Source organism: Pseudorasbora parva, chromosome 25, assembly GCF_024679245.1.
Source record: "Pseudorasbora parva isolate DD20220531a chromosome 25, ASM2467924v1, whole genome shotgun sequence".
NCBI classification, from domain to species: domain Eukaryota; kingdom Metazoa; phylum Chordata; class Actinopteri; order Cypriniformes; family Gobionidae; genus Pseudorasbora; species Pseudorasbora parva.
Window position 1 is genome coordinate 21,641,720 of NC_090196.1, and position 24,926 is coordinate 21,666,645.

The 24,926-nt window shown below is 36.4% G+C and overlaps 1 protein-coding gene across 10 annotated transcripts in view; it reads right to left on the reverse strand.

The window, feature by feature from the left end:
- The window catches only part of ppfibp2b (PPFIA binding protein 2b), a 68,209-nt gene that overhangs the window by 30,156 nt on the left and 13,127 nt on the right, over positions 1-24,926 (reverse strand). For 7 of the 10 annotated variants that reach the window (XM_067436278.1, XM_067436282.1, XM_067436281.1 and 4 more), the window contains exons 2-7: positions 23,321-23,428; positions 19,177-19,382; positions 8,064-8,150; positions 6,935-7,048; positions 4,306-4,443; positions 223-426 (exon numbers count right to left, since the gene is read on the reverse strand). In XM_067436278.1, coding sequence (XP_067292379.1) covers positions 223-426; positions 4,306-4,443; positions 6,935-7,048; positions 8,064-8,150; positions 19,177-19,382; positions 23,321-23,384 — 813 coding nt within the window. In that variant the 5' untranslated portion in view covers positions 23,385-23,428. Of the gene's footprint in view, positions 1-222; positions 427-4,305; positions 4,444-6,934; positions 7,049-8,063; positions 8,151-12,478; positions 12,634-19,176; positions 19,383-23,320; positions 23,429-24,926 lie in introns of those variants that run through there. The other 3 variants (XM_067436286.1, XM_067436284.1, XM_067436285.1) reach the window with 2 other exon arrangements.

Consider the following 24,926-nt stretch of genomic DNA (forward strand, 5'->3'; position numbering starts at 1 on the left):
TTACATTCTTTCATTAGAACACACTGCAAACACCAATAACCATGAAATTCCCACAGTGGAGCCCGCAGACATATTGAAATCACTGTAGGAAGAAGCAGTTAGTAGTATTTCCTGTTGGAGTGTCCAAAAGTGAGATGGGGGAATGGTTATGTTTTAGGGGAGAGCGAAGAGGTAAAAGAGGGTCTTGAAGTAAATCCACCACGTAATGGAGGATTTGCCTACATTCTCTCCTCCGCTTCTACAGCGGCAGCTGCATTCTTCAGCGTCCGAGGCACCAAGGCCCACATCGGGGCTCTGGTCGAGAGCCTCACGTGTGCTACTGTCCCCCAGGCTCTCCAGGGCCCGCTGCTCCTGAATGCGATTGCTGATTTCCTCCTGGAATTTACACATCTGCTCCTGTAGTTCACTAATTAGATTAACCACACTCTGAGAGAGCAAAAACAAGAAAGTCAGAAAAAGGAAAACATTGATCAGATTTGGAAACACAATTATGAATAGATCTGGGTTCTCTGAAAAGGTATATTCAGTTTTAGTATCTAATAAGTTACATGTCCACTACAGAAAAGTATTTCCAGGTTCAGGTTTCTTGAAAATTTAGCCTTGTGAACTAGAAAATTAATTTTAAAATCTTAAAACACAATTTTCAAACACTACCAAAGTCCTATAATGTAATCTAAAACTATGTATTAAATAGCACTGTGATATTATTATCATCATTCACATAACTATAACATCTATACATTAACGCATTCCAAAAAATAAAAAAAGATCCTCAACTGAATCCTTTGAACATAAAAAACAAAAAATGTAAACACACTTCCATGTTGATACCATTATATGCCCATTTTGTTTGACGCTTGAAACAATGCCCTTTTGTATAAATATTAACAGTGATAATGTGGCCTGCATTGTAACCTACACTTTGCCTGAGTAAATAAGTTATTGACCTACTAACATAGGGTCTGTATGAGGGCAAGCTTTTCTGCGGACCAAAATACTGCATTTCATAGGATAAAATGCAGATGTTTGATTCAAATAAATGTTGGGACAACATGGGGAGTAAATCCGCAATACTTAATCAAAACTGAGATGTACAACAGTGCTATGCACTTATTACAAGATCTGACTTTAGCAACGAGCGTGTTAATGTTCTGTCTTTTTTACTTGTGAACAAGTGAATGATTAGTCCGGCTAATCTTGGCTATACTGACAGAAATGCAAATGCAGTCAGCCAGAGGAAGTTTCATATGATAGTCCCCATTGATGCTAAGGCTGATGATAAGGCACACGTTCCACGCCTAAATTTAGCTCTATGCTAAAGGTTTGTGAGTGGGGGAGATGTCTGTGGTGAAAGTGTTTTGCGCCTGTGGTATGTTCAAAGTGAATTTATGCCATTCCGTCCCGTTGAATGGAGCCTTGCAGCTGTCACCCTTGAGGCCAGTGTTTGTTGATGCAACAAATGCAAGGAGAGCTCAGTTACCATAGCACTAAGAGTGTGCGTTGACACTTAAAAAACACACAAAAAAAAGATGTAAAAGAGATTTGCCAGATTGAGTCATTACCCAGAAGGCCAGAACACCTAGAAATTTCATAAACCAGCCACAGAATATGCACACACTTTTGTAATAAGAAAGAATTGACAAAAATGTTATACTCTCCCCTTGTATTTAGTTTCCTTAGTTATGTGTCCAGTATTGTCTATGTTAGCATCTAAGGTTAATGTGGTTTGTGTTTTCTCCAGTGATCTGCAGGAATGTTCGAGTGTCCGTGCTTGCAATTACCAGATTTCAGTAATTAAAGCCCCCAATCAGAGCTTTTCTGTTAAAAGAACTTGTGCGAGCTACTGAAATGAGCCAAACAGAGCAGAGCTCAACATTAATATTCATGAACCTTCCAAATAAGGCAAAAACAGAGCATTTCATTCTAGGGACAAATTCCAGGGTTGTAAATGGACCTGTAAAACCTGTATCTGGACAATTTTTTGCCCTTAAATAAGCAACATACATTTTACACAACACAACATACTTTTCTTTACGTTTCACTTTATTTCTAAAGGTGAATGACACCCATTGCGGATATGTGTTAAAAACCGTGTGTGTGTGATGTGTGCAGCTGAATTCTCGTCAAGACAAGCACTGAGCACTTCTGGCGTCTGTCATTTCACGTTCATCAAACTGCCCATCACTGTCTCCCATTTAGGCCCACCGCATGCTTTTGTGTCTCTGCCGATTAACATCTTCCTTTATCAGCACATTGCCTTTTTGGCACTGGGAGCATTTGTGGGACATAGGTTGAATGTGTATGTGTAATTGTCTGAGTGTGTGTGTACATATCGTTAAATCATGTTTCTGTAAGCACACTGTCAGTGTGGAAAGGCTGAATCTGTGTGATAGCCCGGCTCAAACGATTGATGAAGACATAACAATGAGACGACTATGGGCTCACAGCTCACAGTTTTTTTCCCTTTAAATCACTGATATTCTGTACCTACCTGATATATAACACTAGGAAAACGTTCACGAGAAATAGAATAGACCGTTTTTCTAAAGACCAATGACTCGTGACAATGAAGTCAGCACTCATAAAGAGCTGAAATATCTTGAGCTGAGGTTACCAAGACAAATGTATATCCATAATGAAAATTCCCATGACTTATTAATTTCCATGAAGCTTCCAGGCTTCGAAATCACAATTGTAATTGTCCCTGATTTTCCCATGACTCTGGGAAACCCATCCACTTGCTGTTTTGGAAAATGCTTTTTTTAAAGGAACCTTCCTATTTTTAGTCAGCAAGCCAGAGATTTAGTCTGTTCAAGAAAAATAACGCTCAAGACAGATGCTTTTTTTAAAAGTGTTTTTCAGAGCCTCTGTTTAGTCTGTTTCTTTACACAGTGTAACACTGGGAGTCCAATAAGTAATTAGGTGTTAAGAGGCGATAAATCTACACGATCCACATATACACACTACAACATAAACATGCCACCATGACTTCCCTGTCCCCTAGTTATGTTTCCATGTGCCATACGGAAACATCAGATTAAATATCAGCTCACATTTTGGGCATGTTCACTGGTCTTGTATTTCAAGATGACACTCTGCGTAACCACAACTCTCATCTATCGAACCACACACTTTTCTATTCATCTTTAAACATATTAAACCACACATACTGTATACTGAAATGGCTGCTTTCTGTGTGTGTGGTTTCAATTGAATTAGAGCCAACAGGTGGACAACAAAGACACAGACAGACACAATAAAAAAAGACATATATAACATCATTCAATCTACCAAAATGATTCCTAGTCTACAATTCTCTCAATCAGGACAAACCAGTATTAGAAACTAGAAATATTCATCAATATTATAATAAGAGGAAAAAAAAAGAAAACAAAACAGCTATCAGATCATTCCACATAGTAGGGGTATTAAATATAAAATAAAAGATGTAATAATTCTCTCTCTCTCTCTCTCTCTCTCTCTCTCTCTCTCTCTCTCTCTCTCTCTCTCTCTCTCTCTCTCTCTCTCATTAGTTTGTTAACATTTATACTTAATATTTATATAGTAATGTTGTTATTGTCAACTAAAACGATAACAGAAATAAAGCTGAAATAAAATAAATTTATGTATGAAAAAATAAATTTAGAAATTTTGCCTTGCCAAATTATTGTAGTTGAAATATAAATGTCTAAAACCTAAAATTAAAGCAAAAGATATTATAAAATGACAAAAACATAAAATAACAATAGAATAAAAGAAAATAATAAACTAAGAAATATACAAATGAAAGCTAAATCTAAATATTAATAAATATTAAAATAGAATATTAATAATAAATAAAATAAAATATAATTATATACGAAAAAATAAAAAATGAGAAATATTGCCTAGCAAACTAACTGAATTTCTTTTGTTGAAATATAAAAATTACTAAAAACCTAAAATTAAAGCAATTTTTTTTTATAAAATGACAAAAGCATAAAATAACATAAAATAAAATAATAAACTAAGAAATATAAAAATGAAAGCTGAACCTTAATATTAATAATACTATAATAGTATATTAATAATAAAATTATACTCCAAGTACATGTTTTGGTTAGACAATACAATTGGTAAAGAGAATTGTGAAATTGCTGCATATATTGTGATATCCCTACAAGAAAGACTGTAAAAACAGAGTAAGTAAACAACTATATGATTAAATCATAATCATTTAGAGATCTATAATATGATATTATTCAAGGAACATCCCATAATGGCTGAACCGGTTGCTCTGTATGTGCCGAGAGTCTGATACAGTACCTCTGCTTTATGATGTTTCTCCTCTTCATCTATGCGGCTGTGTTCCTCCTCCATGCCGACAAGCTTGAGTTTCAGATAGGAAACTTCATCCATCAGTTCCAGTTTCTGCGTCTCCAGTGAGGTTCGGCTGCGGAGCTCCTAAAGCACACGCGCACACGTTAGCGAACACATGGTGACACAAACACACCCACACAGTTGTACAGTATACAGTAACAATCACACGGCACACGTTCGGCTCCTCGCTGCTCCACTGGCCAAGTTCTTTCTCAGTAATGCTTGGGCCAAAGAGAAGCACCGCTAAATATACTCAAGCAATGAACGCTATTTTTACTTCCTCACCCTCTCCGGTGCCTGTATGTGAGAAAGTCAGGAGGGCCAAAAGAGGGAAACTTTATTTCTCAGCATTCCTGATACTATGGGCTAAATTCAGCAAGACTCTTGAGAGCCTTTGCTAACCAGTGTTTAAAAAGTCAAAAAGGTCACAAATTTATTTGCGCACATAAGAGCCCTTATAAAAACTATTGTGGTGATACAATGATGGTATCAGATAGAAATACTGTGGTACTATTATATAGAGAATTATAATGAATACACTATTCGTGTAAAATACACAGCATTACAATGGTATCATCCTCTTGCATGTTTGTTTGTTGAATAATTTTTGGAAAGTGTTCACATTTCACCCAAAAAACAGTGCAAAAAATATTCAAGTCAGCAGATTTTGTCTGGAGCCTGGTACTTTAACCAGAATTACCCTTTAAACACACAAACTTCAAATTAAAAAAACTGCACTATCGCTTCCTCTTTCACTGTACAACTTCTCCTTTCTAGTTTCTAAACCAGAATACAAAAAAATCATGTCATTCTAACTATCAGAAAGCTTGGACGGTTACAATAGACCACAGGTGGTGCTCACGTCTAAATCTGTAGTTCTGAAAACAATATTCTCTCCTAATTAGTTGAATCTAGTAGAAATGTGCATGACAAGCGAGTCCCAAGCATAGCAATGTTGGATCAAAACCACTAAATGCAACACAAACATCCTGGTAGATTGATGATCTCTTAGTTCTCTAAAAATACAGTGGATCTGAGTCACAATCACTCACCAGCAACATCATGCAATAGACTGCGCAATTAACTATCATGCAATAGAATTTAGGATTGGATTAGGAGTAACTGACTTTTTGTCTGTTGAACCCAACCCTTGTTAACTACTTTCTACTATAAATCGTCATTTAATATATGATTTTTCCCACTTCATTTAAATGTATATACAGCGCTGAAAAAAAGAGACCACTTTACATTGAAAATTTTTTTCAGAAATTTTTTCCAGAGCAGTATATAATATTTTTATATTATATATATATATATATATATAAAATAGTACATAATAAAATCAAATATAAGTCATATTTTAATTATTAAAAAATATATCAAAATAAACAAATTCCGTTGAGGAAACCCTAGCCTAACTATCTATAATAACGACAACTAGAACACATCTCTATACACACTTTAGAAAGGAACATTACAAATTCTGTGCATCTCAACTTCAAACCAAGAAGTCAAAAAAAGAACGGTTTTAAAGAAAACGGTGTAAGTTTACTTGCCCTATCAAGCAAGAAAAACATGAGGGCTGTCTTTATCTCTCCATCTCTGACATTCCATCATGATATGATTGTTGGCACACCATTCCTCTTATGGAATCCTGAATGTAATCCCAGGGAAAGTGAGCAATTCTCACTAATTAATTATAAATTATAAATTGCTATATGAAATTGGTTGTCATTACAAATATATGATCAAATTATCAAATTAATTAATTTCTCTTTATGCATTTAAATAACAATAGCTACAGCCATTATTTATAATTTAATAAAGGTTTATTCAATATTTTTAAAATTTAATGAAATCATACATTATTTACTAATTCTAAGTTTAAAAACATTTCTGAAGTGCAAAGAAACTGCATATATTAATCATTTAACCTTTTGTAAACAGTCACAATGACTCAGATTAGTTCAGATTTTTTTTTCTTCCAACAGACATTAAAAACATTAAAATCCTACAACGGAAACCCACAAATAAGTATTTATTTCTGTGGCTCCATTTGGCAAAGCTTAAGGAACATTTCAAAAACAGTACTTTGGGAATGATACCACGCAAATCAAGCATTCCTGTTTGCCAGCAAACAGCTACTAAACACATTGTCTAAACAAGTGTGATTACAAAATCAACGGTTGAAGCCAGTTAATTATGCAGTGATCAAACACAAAAATACACAAAAACATGTAAATCTATCACGCTCTACCACAGAGACGGTCTTGGATATAAAGGTCTGAAGGTGTCATTATGCCAGGACTGAGTAAACCACTGGTAACCCACATGGATAAATCAAGCACACTGAAAATATGTACCAAGTCTGAGCATTTCATCTGAGTCAGGTCTACATAATTACGAGTGAAACTGTTGCAAAACCACAAATTGCTCAAATTCCAGGTGGCAAACACTGTTTTGAAAGTGTTCACAGTTTGTCAAGCAAAACCAACAGGTTGAAGATTCAAACCTTTTCCCTTCCTTATAGTTCTCTCGTAAAGCCTGATAAATGACAGAGTGTATGTAGCCTTACCTGCTGGAGCATTTCCTCAGTGGAAATGAGTTTGTGGTGGTGTTCTTCCAGGGAACTTTCCAGATCTCTGATCTTTTCTCCTTGAGCTTCAACCTGGTCAGTGAGGACACTCACCTAAAACCAACAGACAGCAGACAACGTTCACTCAGGCTAACCTTGAAACCTTGCCAGTGTTTCTCTTTCGGTCCCTCCTACAGGTATGCTAATGACGATTGCAACACACATGCAACTCCAAAGTCTACACAGCAGAGGAATGTAATCCTTAAAATGTGTGCATCTGGGTTAAAAACGACCATTGCTTAGCTTTGACACACTTCCATGCGAACATGTGAGCCTGCTCGAGTTTTAATTGTTTGGAAAGTGTCCTTTTGTTCAACACCAACTGAAGGACTGCCAACCAGCAGGACAGGTAAAAGGAGAAGAACAACACCTTGAGGGCATTAGGAGCCAATCATGTTCATCAGTGTTTTAGTGTGCAAGACAATCCACCAATCAGAGAGCAAGAAGGGCGGGCATATGCAGATAGAACACTTTTGACACTAGTTGCAGAGTTAGACAACCTAACTTCTTAAAGGTGAAGTGTGTCCTTTTTAATGGTTAAATATATTTTTCTACCCCTGTTTAATGTGCAGAGACAACTACAAGTAAGTTATTTGTGGTTCTGTGGTGGTTTCAAAACATAGATGATCAAATTTGCTAGTATTTTAGACCTTTTCTGCTTTTGAATAGTCTCTGTTAAATGAACACAAACAAGCTTGCTAGTTTACTGTAAACACTACTATTCAAAAAGAACAGGTTCGAGCTGATAATGGCTAAACTCACACTGGGGTGGCTACCATCGTGGCTTAGTAACATGTCGAGTAACACCAACCCCCTAAACTTTCAACAGATTGTCCTATAGCTATGTGATCAATGACCATCCCATTGTGCATTAGACAGGGGAGTTGCGTCACCCTGGGTAGGAGCGCGGCAGTGTCACATGTCTATTCTTTCACAGAGACTCCACTGTCCCCTGGTTTGACCCTGTGAGGTTTTACAAGCATGTTGGCTAGTTGTCTTCTCATTGTGTTGACATTGTGACTATTATGCTGATCTGAAATGCCTCGGAGGCCTTAGTGAAATATCTCACCTGGAGAACCAGAGACTCTTTGTCCCCTTCTAATCTCGCCAGCCGTTCTTGATAGGTCTCATTGTTGCTCGAGCACTGGAGGTTAACCTGTGGAGACACACACGTGCATGAGTTTTACATCAGAGAAGTGTTCTGGACTGCAAATGAACTTTGCCTTATAATTGTATCACTTTAAGTGGCTATTTTCCTCATGAGGTCCTCCCAAATGTCCCTTTTTAAGTGGCTGTTGTCCTTGAGGGCCTCCCAAATGTCCCTTTAAAGTAGGTTGTTTCAGGTTATACTTGCTTTGTGGAAACATTCAGCTCAGATACCCCCCCCCCCCCCCCCCCACACACACACACACACAGAAACTGAAAGTCGACAGAAAGGTGTGCAAGAGGAGGAGTTAACCTGCTTATCCAGTTTTTTTGAGAATTTATGGCTCACCGCCAATGGCAAAATAAACTTACACAAAGAGTAGTACACAAATACAAGTGAGCCAAATACAAATGAGAGTTGTAAAGGTGTTAAATGACATGTTGGCGCCAAAAATGAACTGACAGGTTTGACATCCCTTCAGTGCAAATGCAATAAAGGAGCTCATTACAAATTAATTAGGTCATTTGCATAAAGTTTGAGCGTCACAATAAAAATGGAAAAAGAAACGTTGATGTGCCCCAGGGTTGTTATGGATGGATGGATGGATGTATTATACCAATTTAGCATAAGTTCTCATACGCTGAAAAAAAAATCAATGATTAAATACATCATATGTCCAGTCTACAGATATCAGCAGAAAACATGCCAGTAAATACACAGCATGCAAGATAGGACACTGTCACTTGTCAGCGCTAAGCTAGCGCTTGCCACACAGATAATCTCTCTCTTTTAAAAGCTTCTGCTGTGTCCAGGGCTGTCAATTCCTTCTGAGCGCCACAATAAAGCTGTCTACTCAGGGTTTACAGGGCCGGCTGCCTGGTGGAGTTACAGGGTTAAGCCTGTCTAAAGGTAATGCTCAGTTCTCACACATGAGGCTTTCAATGCATAGTAATTGCAGTTCACAGCAAATTTAAACCTAACTTAAGGTATTATTTCTTGGGAAACAGGTAGAAACAAGATAGAGGTTTGTGTGATATCATTTTATATTTATGTGAAGACCTCAAAAGGAACTTTAACAGTATAATGATTATTTATGCTGTGATTTAAAGCAACACTATGTAACTGTTGGCGCTCTGGCGATTATTAAACAAAACTGTATGCATCTTGCGGAAGAATATTCTCTCTGTTTATGTCTTTGACAAGTCACGGAGGTGCTGGGCTTAAAACAAAGCTTCAGTAAAAAGTTATAAGCAATGAACCAAACCAACCAGCTAAAAAGTGATTCACAACATTACTTACTTTGATTTAAAGTAAAAAAAAGTATTTGATAATTGGACAAAAAAAGTACAAGATCGTATATATACATAACAGCTTAATTGAGAAAAGAACTACAATCCCATGAAGAATTGGAAATTATATAATCGAATGAAAAAACAATGTATCAATATAAAACAATTTGTTTAAAAATGTTGATTATGTATATATTTAGTCGTCTGAGAGTGTAGGGAGACTAAAATGACATAATTCGCAGTGCTTCATGGGGTGGCCACTAAAGAGATTCTCTGATTGGTGGAGATTCTCTGTAGAATCATGGGTAATGTGTAGAATAATGTCACTGTTAAATAATTATTTAAATAATGCACTGCAAAAAAATGCTTTTCTTACTTAGTATTTTTGTCTTGTTTCTAGTCCAAATATCTAAAAAAATCTTAAAACAAGAAGTATTTACTACACAAGCAAAAGTAATTGTCTTGTTTTGGGAAAAATTAACTTAAAATTACGTTTTTGCTTACAATAAGCAAAATAATCTGCCAATGGGGTAAGCAAAATAATCTTAATTCAAACAGAAACAAGATTATTTTGCTTACCCCATTTTTGCTAATTTTAAGCAAAATCTTATTTTTTTATTTTATTATTTGGGGTTATTTTTTCCCCAAAACAAGACAATAATTTTGACTTGTCTAGTAATTGTTCCTTAATGTAAGAATTTTTTGATATTTTTACTAGAAACGACAGAAATACTAAGTAAGAACATATATATATATTTTTTTTTTTGCAGTGTGTAGGCTGATGGTTCCAACAAAAGCATTGATTAACAATTTCGTAGCTCACAGCAGGGTCTGTCTTCAACGGTTTATGATTTATCACTAAAAATGAATTCCACTATTGAATTCCATAACCCAACTGTTGCCATTCATAAATGCACACTTTAGCTTTTAACCTGGAAACCATAACCGTAAACATTAAAATGAACAAGAATTTGCATTTAATTCAAAAACCCAAACCCAGAGAAAGCAACTGTGTTTCAGAAGTCCACCACACACATGATCTACAGCTAATTCAACTTTTACAGCTGAGTTCACACACAGAGATTCATGATGCTCTCTCTCTAGAGCACCGATTCAATTTATTACCTCACCAGAGAGATGTTTATAAGCAAGACAACCCACAAGCCCCGGAATTTCCCTCTTTTCATGTCCAACTTCCTGATCACAGAACTGTAAAGGCCTGAAATGAGCTCAAAAGAAACTACAGTGATCATTATTACCCCACTGTCCAAGAATGTTTGACAGTATTGAGTTTTATGATACAACCCTTCCCTGTAATAGAGTAATGCACTCTTTCTCGTGAGACATAATTACTGTAATTTCTTTCTTACTTTGAAATGTAATGGTCGGTTAAGTTTTACATTGTGTGCTTTCCTGCAATGTTACACATACCTGCCCAATATCTGGCTTACTGCAATACCTTGTTAACCACATCAACCATGGCAAGCAAGCGTTTCGAGGCCTCTTGCACTTTAAGAACAGGTGTTACGCTGGTGTTCATACCCCAACCTTTAAACTAAATTTTACTGCATGATTTACTAAGCATCAAGTGGTGTGTCAGTGAATGCATTTTTGTTTGTGTTCAAGGGCATGAGCTCAGAATCATTGAAGCTGGACAGGATAAAAAGCGCTTTTGTACTATTGCAAATCACAAGCTCCCGGCACACATCCACACCAGCACAATGCAGCCTGACGTTTTGAACAACAACAAACAAACAGTTCTACACAAATCCAACCACTCTATATCAGTCTGCTCATCCAGGAAACAGAAACCGATGCTATTTTTACGCTTGCATTTCATTCAGATTCAACTTCTGCCAGGGGTATAATAGGGATATAATAGTACAGTGAAACTATAACATACATTAAACTGAAAAAAAGAAGAAGAAAAAAATCATTTTGTTTAACTTGATGTACTAAAATGAAAACTGAAATGTTTTGTTGAGGATCCTCATAAGCACAGCCGTTAAAACGTGTTAAATGAATGCAAAGAGTTATGTGAAATTAGGTTGTGTGTCAGACCTGGGCCCTGTGTGTCAGGTCTTAAAGTGACAGCAGCCTAATAAATGTATAAGGATTGCTGCAGTCATTAATGTTAATCAAAGAACAAAATACAAAAAGGAAATCACTCACTGCTCTTGCCTGAATAACTTTTGTAGGATTAATCTATATTTAAGTTATAATTTATGTTTTATATGTGTTTGATAAATATTTAATTTCTGTATATATCCAGACCTGGCTGTAAATCTTAAAGGGATAGTTCACCCAAAAAAGAAAATTTGATGTTTATCTGCTTACCCCCAGGTCATCCAAAAGATTCTTCAGTAGAACACAAATTAAGATTTTTAACTCCAACTGCTCGTTGCTCGTATAATGAGAATTACACCCCATTGACATGCATTATATGAGCAACGGTTGGAGTTACAAATCTTCATTTGTGTTCGTTCTACTTAAGAAACAAACACACCTATATCTTTTGGATGCCCTGGGGGTAAGCAGATAAACATCAAATGTTCTTTTTTTGGGTGAACTAACCCTTTAAAGCACTTACAAGGTTTATTACAATGGGTTTATGTGAAGATTGTTTTAAGTTTACTTAGATTAAATAAATTAAATAAGCCTATTAAATAATAAAATTGATTTCAATTATACTGTAATGAATGGCTATAATTATTGGCTAAAATTAATTTAAAAAAAAAATCCATGTACTAGAAACATCCGTATTGGAATCATTTAAATACTGATACTGGCCCTAATTCATGGTGTTTAGTAAAAATATGCCATTAAACAAATATTTCAAATTTACTATTCATTTATTATTTTTCTACATTATTTTGGAGATTTAATGTAAAATTATTACAACATACTTTATATTGCAATAATGACCATTTGACTGCATGATTGCTTTTATATTATATACTGTTTAAATCAAAAAGAAAACAGTAAAAAAAAAGCTGAATGGAACTTCCATTCAACGATAACTTGTAGAAAAGCAGACATTCAACCTACCTTTTTCAGCCAAGTGAAATGCTTATAAAAGTCTATTTTCTCTTCCATGTTCAAGGCCCATCTCGACCCGTTTTAACAAGGGAGTAACTGCAGCGGCAGGCTGAGATCTGAGCTTTGGGTTTCAGTGACTCTGTCCGTCTGTTTTACAGAGTCGCCTCCTCCTCCTCCTCCTCTTTATATTGGCTGCTGAAGACAGGAGTTTCTAACATGCTGAAGCAACTGCACAAACCTAATTTCTAAAGCCAGACGTCTGCCCGAGACCCCCCGCGTCTGCTGTCCAGCCAGACACGTAGAAGTTCAGTGTGTGTGTTTGTGTGTGTGTCAGATGCAAAAGATCCATCCACAACTTCCGCTCCCTGATGTTACATACTATATCACACCAACTTTCTTGTTCATGTGTGAAAGTCTATATATTAGTAATCTTCCCCTCCATTTCATTCAGTATTTGTCTTTTCTCTGTGTGAGACAGTGGCTCTAACTAAGTTCCAATGCAAGACTGAACCGAAACAAATCAGTGTCTCTGTTTAAGCACAAGAAGCACAGTGAGAGAGGAGGGGGGACATTTAAAGGCACACTGCCATCCAGCGCTCTCCCATCTGTTTTTACTCAAGGCTACAACCCAAAGACCCTGTTTCCTGTGGAAGACATCCATCCATTTCTATGTGTCTTTTTTACCTTTACAAGCAACCCTGCTGTCCAGTAGTCTCCTTCATAGACAAACACAGCTGAGGCAAAGACTGTGAAGGGAATGAAAAGAGCAAACTAGCCTGTTTAGTAATAGATAACAACTTAAGAACCTTGAACATTTCACGAGCAAAAACATTTCCATTGGCCATAGTGTATGAAACATAAATGTATGAAACATTAAATGTTATAAATGTGCTGGTCGCTCTTTTCGATACAATTATGGTAAGTGAAGACTGAAGCTTTAAGACTACAAAAGCATTTCTAAAGAACACAGTAAAAAACAAAACTTGTTCATTAGTTACCATACCATATATGGTGGAAATATATATATATTCTTTAAACATTCTCTTCCACAGATTCATACAGGTTTGGAACGACATAAGGGTGAGTAAATTGTTAACTATCCACACTCAAATAAGTACAGAAAATAAGGCTGAAACATTTAGTATGGGCAGGGTGATGGTCACCAACCCTGAGTTTTAGCCATTACATACTCTTCTAGTATCGCCTCGCTGTTTCCTGTTTGCGTCATGGGGTGTTGTGTACTACGCTCACCCTGGGGACTCTCAAACATTAAATGAATACAGCTGGAGTCAACAAATGACACTTAGGCTATTTTGTGCATGGAAACACTGTATTTTGCATTGCTTTTTGGTGCTTTAGGTAAACTTTTTCCATTCTAAGACAAAAACATATTCAGGGAGGCTGTGATTATGTCAGCTATCAAGCATTATTAGAGGTTCCACCCTGAGATCAAGCAGGGGCGATTGGCGAGGGTCTTTATTAGCGTAGCATGCAACTTATCCAGAGCTTTGGGGAGTTCAGCTGCACCTGGCAAAGTCTCTGATCCTGACAGCTGCGGAGCTGGAGACACACCAGACACACGTGCGCATGAATACATAAACAAGAGTAGACGTATTTTAATACTATCAAACGGACATGCTTCACCTACAGCGGCTCAGACAAGTCTCAGATCAGGTTATGAGTCGAACGACCTCTCTTATCTCTTTTCTGCAGCTGCCACAAACATTCCTTATGTGCACGTAAACACCGGCCAGATACGGCGTGTAAGAACAAAGCGTAATGCTGCCCCTCTAATGTGAACGTCTCCTTATCAGGACTTGATCGCATTTCCTGCGCTCTTTTTTACCGGCTGTAATTAGGGAACATGTCTACTTGATCCCACTTAGTTCAGAGGACTGTGTGTTTGTTGCAGAAGGACACCGTAGACTTAAGCCCATAGTGTACTTCTGATTTAATGTGTATGCTAGTGCATACTGTGCGCTTGATGTGAATTTTATCATCAGCACAGTATCCATGTATTGAACAAACACCCAGCCCGATTTCTCCAATTCGCATAAGCTTAGATTTTTTTGTTTTTGCACTTATTAGTGCAATTAATGGCCCGGGCCATTGTGTCACACATGAAAAAAAACTGAGATCAAGAAGAACAAACTACTGAAAATGGCAATGACAATAGATGGCCATGTTGATGAGTTTAGGTGTGAGGAGATCAAGAGATACCTAGTTAAGATATCTAGTTTAAATGGGTAGACATTTTTTATCACTTAAAATTCAACATTTACAGAAAAATAGCGCAGACAGTGGACAAGCATGAATCGTTCTAGTGTGTATATGTCAAGCACCTGTGTTCACACAAACTATGGGCCCTATTTTAATGATCTAAGCACATGGCACAGGACAGGTGCACTTAAGACATGTCCGAACTTTGGTAGTTTAACGACAGAAAAAATGGTCGGTGCGCCAGGTGCATGGTTCAAAAGGGTTGTAGTGTCTTAAGGAATCATGGGTGCGTTTTGGGCGTAACGTGCAACAAACCAATCAGAGTCTCATCTCCCATTCCCTTTTAAAGTCAGATGCACTTGCACCATGGTGGATAGCTATTTACATGGCAGAATGTAGACACCCTTAACCTGACAAGTTTAAATATGTGTATTGTCACGATTGGTCAAATAATTCGATAATTTCATTCGTTGTTACTGCAAATAGGCAATTCTGATACATGCAACGACTATCCATTATAACATCTAGGAATTTTTATCTTCATGCACACAATAATAATCTTTTACATGCAATCCTTTTTTTATTTGAAATATTTGCCATGTTTGTGTGCTGCTGCGCATCCCTTTGTGTTTAACACACCCTTTAAATAACAAATACTGCACCATTGACTTTAGATTAAGTTTTAGTTGGTCAATGGCGCAGGCGTTTTTAGTTGCCTCAAAATAGCAATGTACCAACAATGCGCATGAACACACCTCGTTTTCAGACTAGCACGCTCATGGGCAAACAGATGGGCGCGAGTGCATTTGTTAGTTAAACAACGTAGGCGCTGGATGTGATAATGATAACTGTGTCTGGCTGAAACTAGCAAAAACACTTACTTGCGTCTCGCGACTCGTTGCATTGCGCCGGCTGTATGACACGGCCTTATGAGTACCCTTTGAAAGTCTTTTTTAAAAACTGAAGTATACTTGTGGGCAAAAGGTTCATTTTCTATTATCAATAGTGTTACAATATGATGCCAAAGACTTTAGATATACAAAGACAGTTTACTAATATTACTTATGAGATAATAAGTCCTGCATTTCTGAATAAAACAGCCAGTCGGCGATTGGTAAAGTCATTGCGCCACTGCAGCTACCGACGATTATAGGCAGGCTGTGTTTAAAGTTAGGTGCGTTCATTTTTCCCTACATTACTTCACTAACATAATTTATTTGAAGGAGTGAGTGAAAACGAGTGAGTGAATTCGGACACTAGTGTGCCTGCTTTTGCATAGTCTATGCTTGCTGTTTAAGAATCATTTGAAACAAAGTGGCAGCTCCAGTAGAAATGAAAAGATTTATCTTGAACTATTTTATGGAAACTGTAACCAAACAATTTAATAATCAATTCAAATTGAATTTATGCCTGTATGATATTATGCTGAAGCCACACTGGACCAGCTTTTTGGAAAATGTTTTTTGAAAATGATTCAAATGCAGGTGCCATCTTCTGGCAAGACGCAGGAATTCATTCAACGTGACCGTCACAGTGCATTATGGATATTCTCTAGTCGTTGAGCGTACATCGGTTGCATTGTGGGATTGAATGAGTCTCAGTGCACTCAATAGTGTCCCCTACGAATGGCTGTCCCTTCAAAAAGTGCCCTATTTAAGGGTATAGGTGCAATTTCGGACACAGCCTTAGTGTTCTGAGACATGCGCTTACCAATGCAGACAGTCACTGAATTACAATAAGTCACTTCTAAGACATTCCAAGACTCGACAAATTCTGATTCAACATGTTCAATCAGCAAAAACGAGAGCCAACCAACGGCGACGGGTAAAACACTGATCTGACAAAACCTGACAAAGTGTCTGTTGCCGTCTGTCGGCACAGTGTGAATTGGCCTCATATCCATGCATATGAGCGTTGGCTGGTCTAGCCTGAAATATAAGCGTTTAATTTTAAATGTTATTGAGAAACGGCATTTCTGGGAGAGTTCATGTCAAATTGACTTGTTATATTTAAAATATGTTACTTAAATATTAGTGTGGAAAGCAGTTTTTTGAGATTTAAGGATTCCCCCATTCAGGTAGATGGGACTTGGTCCTGGTTGCACGAAATAGATTTGCAAATATGGTAGCTGAGTGAAAAGACTATCCTTGAAAGGGACTTTGATGACGCACAGTCTATGTCAAACCAGTCAGCTTTCTGTTGGTAAGCGTGAAATCCACACAACCAATCTGAAACATAGAAGCGTAGGGAAATCTTGAGAATTCCCAGTCGTGTGGATTCCTATTGATATGACTGGATCTTGCCCTCGAAATTGTGTTAAATGTAACCGGACCTTAATGGTCAGATCTCTGCAAAAACACGGCCCTTGACTGATCTTCGAGCTCCGCCAACAGGTTGGTTATGCACTTCCTGAGATTTCCTATGTTTATTGACCAAGAAATCCCCACAGGCTGCTGATGAGAATCATGTGTGAGCATTTTCCATTGGGATACACAAATAACTGTCTAAATGAACCTTGTGACTGTTTTTGCCAATAACAAATACCAGCAAAACAAGAAAATCACTATTCTGAGAAAGCAAGTATGCATGCATTGCCAGGGTACAGATCAACAAACTAATCTAGTTGCATGAGCTGTCAGCAGAGATGTCAGTTGAAGACTTACCCTAAAGGAGATGAAGCCGAGCTAAAGGTGACGGAATAGATTTTAAATCAGAGCAAAAGAGTGAGTGAAGAGAAAGGAGGGAATGACTGTGTGGAGAGAGGAATATGAAGAGAAGAGAGGGAGAGAGAGAGAGGCAGGAAGCGCAGCCCTATCAATGTCTCAGAGGGGATCCGAACTCTTTTTAAAACATCCAAGCAACATACACGCATACACACGCAAATGCTGGGCCAGAAACTGGCTCTGGGACATAAGAGAAAAGACCCTGTAATAGGCAGAAGTCTGTACTTAAAGGGATAGCTCACTCAACAATGAAAATTATCATAATTATCATTATTTATGCATGTTGTTCTGACCCTGTAGGCTGCTATTTTTTCATTGGAACACAGAAGGAACATTTTGAAAATTCTCCAAGCAGCTCTTTTTATAATACAATGATAGATCCGCTTAAGAAAGCACCATCATTTCAATCAATGACTCAATGATTCAGTTGCAGTAGTTCCCAAGTGAACAGCTCACTGGAGGGGGAGATTTACAGCATTAATGATTTCAATTTGTTCTTCACACAAATTGATCAAATAACTGCAGAGGACAAGGAATATGATGCACAAGCCACATGGACCCAGGGTTGTAATTCATCCTTTGAGGGTATTTTTTTCTTTTAATGTGGTATTTTTTTTAGGGCCGGGACTTTAACGCGTTAATTAAGATTAATTAACTACGGGACTTTAACACGTTAATTAATTACGCAAAAAAAATAACTAACATAATTTTAACCACACTTATTTTTGCACCGCGGAACGTTTTTCAATAAATGAGTTTCGATGGACCGATTATACTGGAACACTAGCGCTCACCTCACGAGTCACGACAACAACAAACCATAGTGAACATGAACGAAGAAGCTGATGAGACCGCTTTGCGTTCACACACTCAACATATATGTCTCTGATTGGCCATTGTGTTCACACACTCAACATATATGTCTCTGATTGGCCATTGTGTTCACACGCTCAGCATATATGTCTCTGATTGACCATTGTGTTCACATGCTCAACATACTTGTCTGGGATTGGCAGCAATGATCAACACTTCAAAAACATGCTGTAAATAAACATCTTTGACACTCTTTACAGAGTGATTCCTCAGATACAGGCGTTTGAAAGCAGTTCAAACACATGAACACAATGGCCAATCAGACGTATTTAAGAATCCATTAAACTGCGTTAAAAATCCTAGAGGGAAATGCTTGTGAGCAAGTAAGACATGCTGCTGCTGTACAATATGCCATACATGCAACACCCGTAATCAATCTATACAGGGGGAGCTGGGGATGGAGGAGGGTTTCTGAAAGTGTGAAATGTTTTTAAGGTTGAGCATCAAGCTCATTTGCTAAATGGTACAGCAGGAACTAATCAGCTGTGCCCTATAGAGAATGATGTGATTGCAACCAGATTGAGTTAATGGGATAGTTCACCCAAAAATTTAAATTACACCATGATTTACTCACCCTCAAGTCGGCCCGTCGGAGGCTAGATATTTTACTTTATAAAGTTTTAAATATTTTTCTAACAAAAACCCATCAAATCACTCCAGAAGGCCAGGGGATTTTTTAATACAACACAGAATGTATTCATCTGGAAGAAGAATGTCATATACACCTAGGATAGCTTGAGGGCGAGAAAATTATAGGATAATTTTCATTTTTGGGTGAAATATCCCTTTAAGGACCTTCCAGCCTACGGTCTCTTTCATGACATAACTTTATGTTAATTCCAACATAAAATATACATTAATTCTATATGCTTTAGCTCTTAAGAGGCTCACCAATCCTTTCTCCAGCCACTCCATGAGGCTCTGTGCCGTGGTGCAGGGCAGCTGGGAGCGCAGTGACTTGCGGTCCTCCTCCCTGACCTGCAGCTCCAGTGCAAGTTTCAGCTCCTCAGCCAGCTGGAGAACCTGCAGGGGCCCGACACTCACAGGAGAGCCCAGGTCATACAGCCCATTACTGTACTCCACCGCAGCCTTGGAACCTGCCCACAGAAACATAAGACAGACTAAATAAGAAATAAAAGAGGTTAGACCCTTTGATTAATGATCATATGCTCATATGGGCGAAACTCTTTTTCGAAAAGAAATTGTTCCTGCATTTCCTTCATGTTTTTTAGTGTACCAAAGCAGAAGTCTTAAAATGGCTTTGAAACTATTTTTACTCAAAATTGTAATTACATTTCACAAATAATTACCATGACATTTTGAATACTGCATAGTATCAGGGTTATTATTAACTAAATGACAAAAGCACATAACGAAAATTAACATGAAAATGAATTATATAAAATAAAAGCTAATTCAAAATATTAATAAAACCTAAAATCTTAAATGACACTAAATAGTATTTTCTTGTAAATTTACTCACATAACCATTATTTTTAAACAATTTTCGAAAAATCCTTTTTGTAGTGTATGTGAAAAAAAGACGTGATATTTGGTACAAAAACAGAGCAAAAAGTGACTTGAGAGGCAAAGAGTGCAGGAGAGATGCACCATCACGCTATGTCATACATCATCACATCATATTAACCATCACCCACACCACTGCAGCCACGTGTCGCCTCCATCAAATCGCACAACAACAGTTCCAACTGTCCCCATCTGGATACTATGGATGGAATGAGACATAACAAATATACAGAAAGCACCAGAACATCTGGAAGTCATCAAGATCCTATAACACTTTAAAGTGTATGATGACATTGCTCCCTTTTTTAACAGCAAAATCACCAATCAGAACAAAGAGAGGCACAGCTGACAAATGAATAAGGGCCTTGGTGCCAATTTTTATTTTATTCAATTGCCAGCATGTTATACAATTTTCCATAAGTTTAAGTGGAATAAAATCAGGTCTCGTTAACTTAAGATTTGTATCGTTTCCATATGTCTCTTCAAAGAAATTTCCACTAGTATGCATGTAGAGAATGTGAGACGTAATGTACATAACTGTTTATATAAATGCATAATTTGTGCATTCAGGTGCAAGTGTTTTGCTTGGCTGAGAGCATGAAATGACCTCATTGGCTGCTTTAATGAAGGGGTGGGGGGTGCTATGCCCCTTTCTGCTACTCATTCTCACAAATATCCCTTTAAGTTTTGATAATCTAGATTCTAGAATAAAAAAAAACAATAAAATAAATCACATAAAATTAATTTAAATAACCTAAAATAGAAAACAAAGCAAAACATAAGACCTAAAATAAAAAATAAATCTGAATAAAATATAAAATCATCTAAAATAAATTTAAATAACCTAAAATAAAAAGATAAAATAAAATAAAAATCACATAAAATAAATCGCCTTCAAATTACCTGAAATAAAATAAATTAAATAAAACATAAAACAAAATTAAATGGAATGGAATATAAAAATTAAAATTAACTTAAAATAATTTAAAATAACTTAAAATAAAATAAAATAATTGAAAATGATCTGAAAAAATGCTGGATGTTGGATCATCTTTACTGTAATTGAGATATTCCAACTGTCAGCAGCAGGTGGAGACATTCCAAGAACCTTGAGCAACTCTTAGAACAGCAGTCCTTCATTGTCATGAGTCAGTTCACGCAGTAGAACTAAAGAGACACAACATGCCTGTGGTCAATTCTCATCACACCCTCCTATTCTTAACATACACAGACAGACACTCATTTAAAGTCTAGATCCAGGATTAGCCTCATGGTATGACATTTGATTACTAAACATTAATGGTTTCAAATGATTTAAATTCATAAGCAATTGATTTATAAGCCTGTGCTATTTGAAATCCTGCAGTGGTACATGTAGCCTTCATTCTGTACAATTATAACTCATGACACTGGACTACTCAGCTAATAGACTATGTGTGGTATGCAATCTAAAATCCTTGTTCATATCGCTGTATTAATTATTTTACATACAGTATATGCTAATATATATCATCATATTTCAGCTGTAAATTCAATACAATGGTTTGTATATCAAATAAATATGTAGTATTGTAGTAATGCAGTAATTAAATACGGTATGTAGTATTTCCTTGTCGAGTCCCAGCTCAGTGAAAAAAAATACATCCAATAAAAAAACGTATGAAATATGATGATATACTTGTATTCAGTATCGAAAAAAAATTAAATAAAATTAAATGTAATTAAAAACAGATTATTTAAAAATAAGCATACTCATTTTCTAATATTAAGTTGGTCTAATGTTTTTTTAATGTTGTTAAAATGTATATATTTGATCGATAATACAGTAAAAACAGTAATTTTGTGAAACATTATGTTTTAAAAATAACTTTTCTATTTGAATATATTTTAAAATAAAATTTATTTCTGAGATGCAAAGCTGAATTTTCAGCATCATTGCTCCAGTTTTCAGTCACATGATCCTTCTGAAATCATTCTTATATGCTAATTTGGTGCTCAAGAAACATTTATTATTATTATAATGATTATTGTTATCACATTATTTATTATTATTATATTAATTCATTTACAACTGATATGATGTGAAGTCTATGAATTGTAAAATGAAAATAGTAATCATTGAGGAGCCAATAGATCACTATTTATGTTGCTCTTTTTACCCCACATGAAAAGTAAATAAGCCAACATATTTTTTGCCTAAATATTAATGGTAGTATGACCTTAGGTTATGAAACTGTAATAAACAGTGTTTCTCACAGATTTTGTCACAGTCCAGACAAGCTGAGTCCACTGCATTGTACCCCTTGCTGTCTCACAGATAGCAAACTGCATGCTCCGCTCCATCCCTGCCCCCAGCCTTCATTTGTTGACTGCCCACATTAAACATTTATCCTCTATTAGTTAAATCATGTTGGCAATCGCAGAGAATGCTAGAGGGGCTTCACAGCCCCCACATCCTCTCTCTACCCAACCCTGTTAAGAGTTTCCCCTCCAAAACTGGCTGCCAGTTACTCTGCTTTGTTATATGTTGTACTAAAATCTGCACGCACACCCTACAATGCTACTCATTATTTAACTTAATTAGAGTACAATATGTTTTTAACATATATCTTAATCTACTGTTCAATAAATTACATACTTTTATACTATATATTTTTATATACTTAGATATACATCAAATATAATTAATTATATACATTTATAATTGACACCTAACTAAATGGTACATTTTTAAGATATAATAATATATTCTTAATTACTGTAATATGACTCTATATATATATATATATATATATATATATATATATATATATATATATATATATATATATATACATACTGTATATATTAATACAAAAACTATAATATTGCAATATTATTTAATTATATTATATATAATTATAAAAAGTACAATAATTATAAATTAATATAATATAAATTATATTTCTAACACTATCATTTATACACTGTATGAAAAATCCTGCAGACAGAATAGCCTTCGTTTTGTAGGGGCATCATTAAAATAAGTATTTTTTAATGCATGATTTTAATTAAATTAACATATTAAATGGACAGCCCCAACATTAATCCATAAATTTTAACTATACAAGGCTTTTTATTTACCTTTGTTTGGCAAGTACTTTTCTTTCAAAATATCCAACACCATGTAATCCTTTCAAAAAGCGTCACACATGTAGCGCTGAGGGAATCCAATTAGCATGCATAGATCAAGAGATATGTAGAAAAAACATTGTCTAGGAGCAGACCCTTATCTGATTGCTTCCTGAAAAGAAGCCAATCAGGAACAGACTGCAAGATTACCTTTACCTGACCCATTTTTGCGAGAAGCTAAATTTGCTGTTTTGAAATATCCTGTTTGTTATTCTGTAAAGAAGCAATGGACATAATTGTGGAGCAGTTCATGGTTAGTTATTAACACAAGAAAGAATGTAATCCATGCACAAGTTCATCAGGAGGCTTTAGACTTGAAGTTAAATTAAAGTCTTACCAGCAATAATATCATCCATTTGTTCCAAGGCTGCTTCTAACATGTGACTTGCATCTGAGGCCATGGCGCTAGCCGTCTACTGCATCTGCTGGTTTGCTTCTCAGCGACCTGCAAAAATGTGTCATATAATGATGCAACATTATGAATAAAAGTCACAATTACAGTTGCTGGGAAAGTGCATTTCAAAATTGAGGGTGGAGTAAAAACATTAATCTTGTGTGTGAACCAATACCATGAATCTCATCTGACGGCAAGTAGCAGCTTGGTGTGTCTCAGACTGCAGATTTCTTAACCGTAATGTACAATCATGCCAATGTAACTTGACATTACATAAATTCCCTTGAGCAAATGTGGTATTCAACAACATGTAAATACAAATCATACTGTCCACTATGACAAGTCTGTATTTAGAAAATGCCACTTGGAAATGCTCCATGTATTTGACTGCATGCTTTCTGAAGCTATAATTTAAAATGGTCTCAATATTAAGAGCTGGTATTTTCCCAAGCGTTAACCCCGACTTTGACGTATCCCGAGGCAGATTGACTTTCTCCCCCGTGGGACCTCAGTGATAGAGGGAAATTTGAGAATAATTAAGCTTGTCAAGGTCAGGTTTCACCCTATTGTCATGCCTGGTGGCATGCGAAATACACACATTCATACATCATATATTTAGGCTCACACACATAAGCAAACACAAAGAGGCATCTCTAAATTATGGAAGCATGTTTACTGTTGCTCGGCCAGTCATTTTAACATCAATTCACAACCAGAAATTATGCACAAAGGCAAAAGATTTTCTCATGCAGATTTCGCAATGGGTTCAAGTTTGTAACATAGATTCACACGTTGGCCATAATAATTTGGCATCCCTAGAATTTGTTATCAGTAAAATATCTCTGAAGTATATTCTCATTCATGTTTAGGTTTTTTAGCACACCAGGGTGACTAGGAACATGAAATTGTCAAGCTATGACTAAAACTAGTTCTGATGTGCAGCAAAAGATTGTTGAGCTTCCAGCATTGTTCAAATCAACTAAAGATGTTATGAATCTGCCTGGAAGAGGATGTGTGTCTATACTGTCTTAATGCACAGATTATATGGTCTTGATGAACTTCAAAAGGGACCAGATTCTATGGTCAGACGAAACTAGTAAAATAAATTTTTAGTAGCAAACCTACCAGATGGGTTTGTTGCAAAGTTGCAAACAGGTATAAAAAGTCCACTATGCCCATGGTTAAATACACAGCTGGATCTTTAATGTTGTCTGCCTATTATTTTTTTGTTGGAGGTCCTAGACATCTTGTTCAGATACACGGTATCATGGATTCTAGCATATACCAACAGATAAAAAATCAAAACTTGATCAAAACTGGTGGTTGGATCTTTTAGCAGGACAATGATCCAAAACAAACATCAAAATCAACACAAAAAAGCTTCTGCCATGACCAGTTCCTTGACCTGAACACTACAGGGAATGAGTGGGATGAACTGAAGAGAAGCACCAAAGTGGATCTGGGAATCTAAAGGATCTGATTCTGATTCTGTATGGAGGAATGATCTCTGATCTCTATTCAGGTGTTCTCCAAACTCATCAGGCATTTT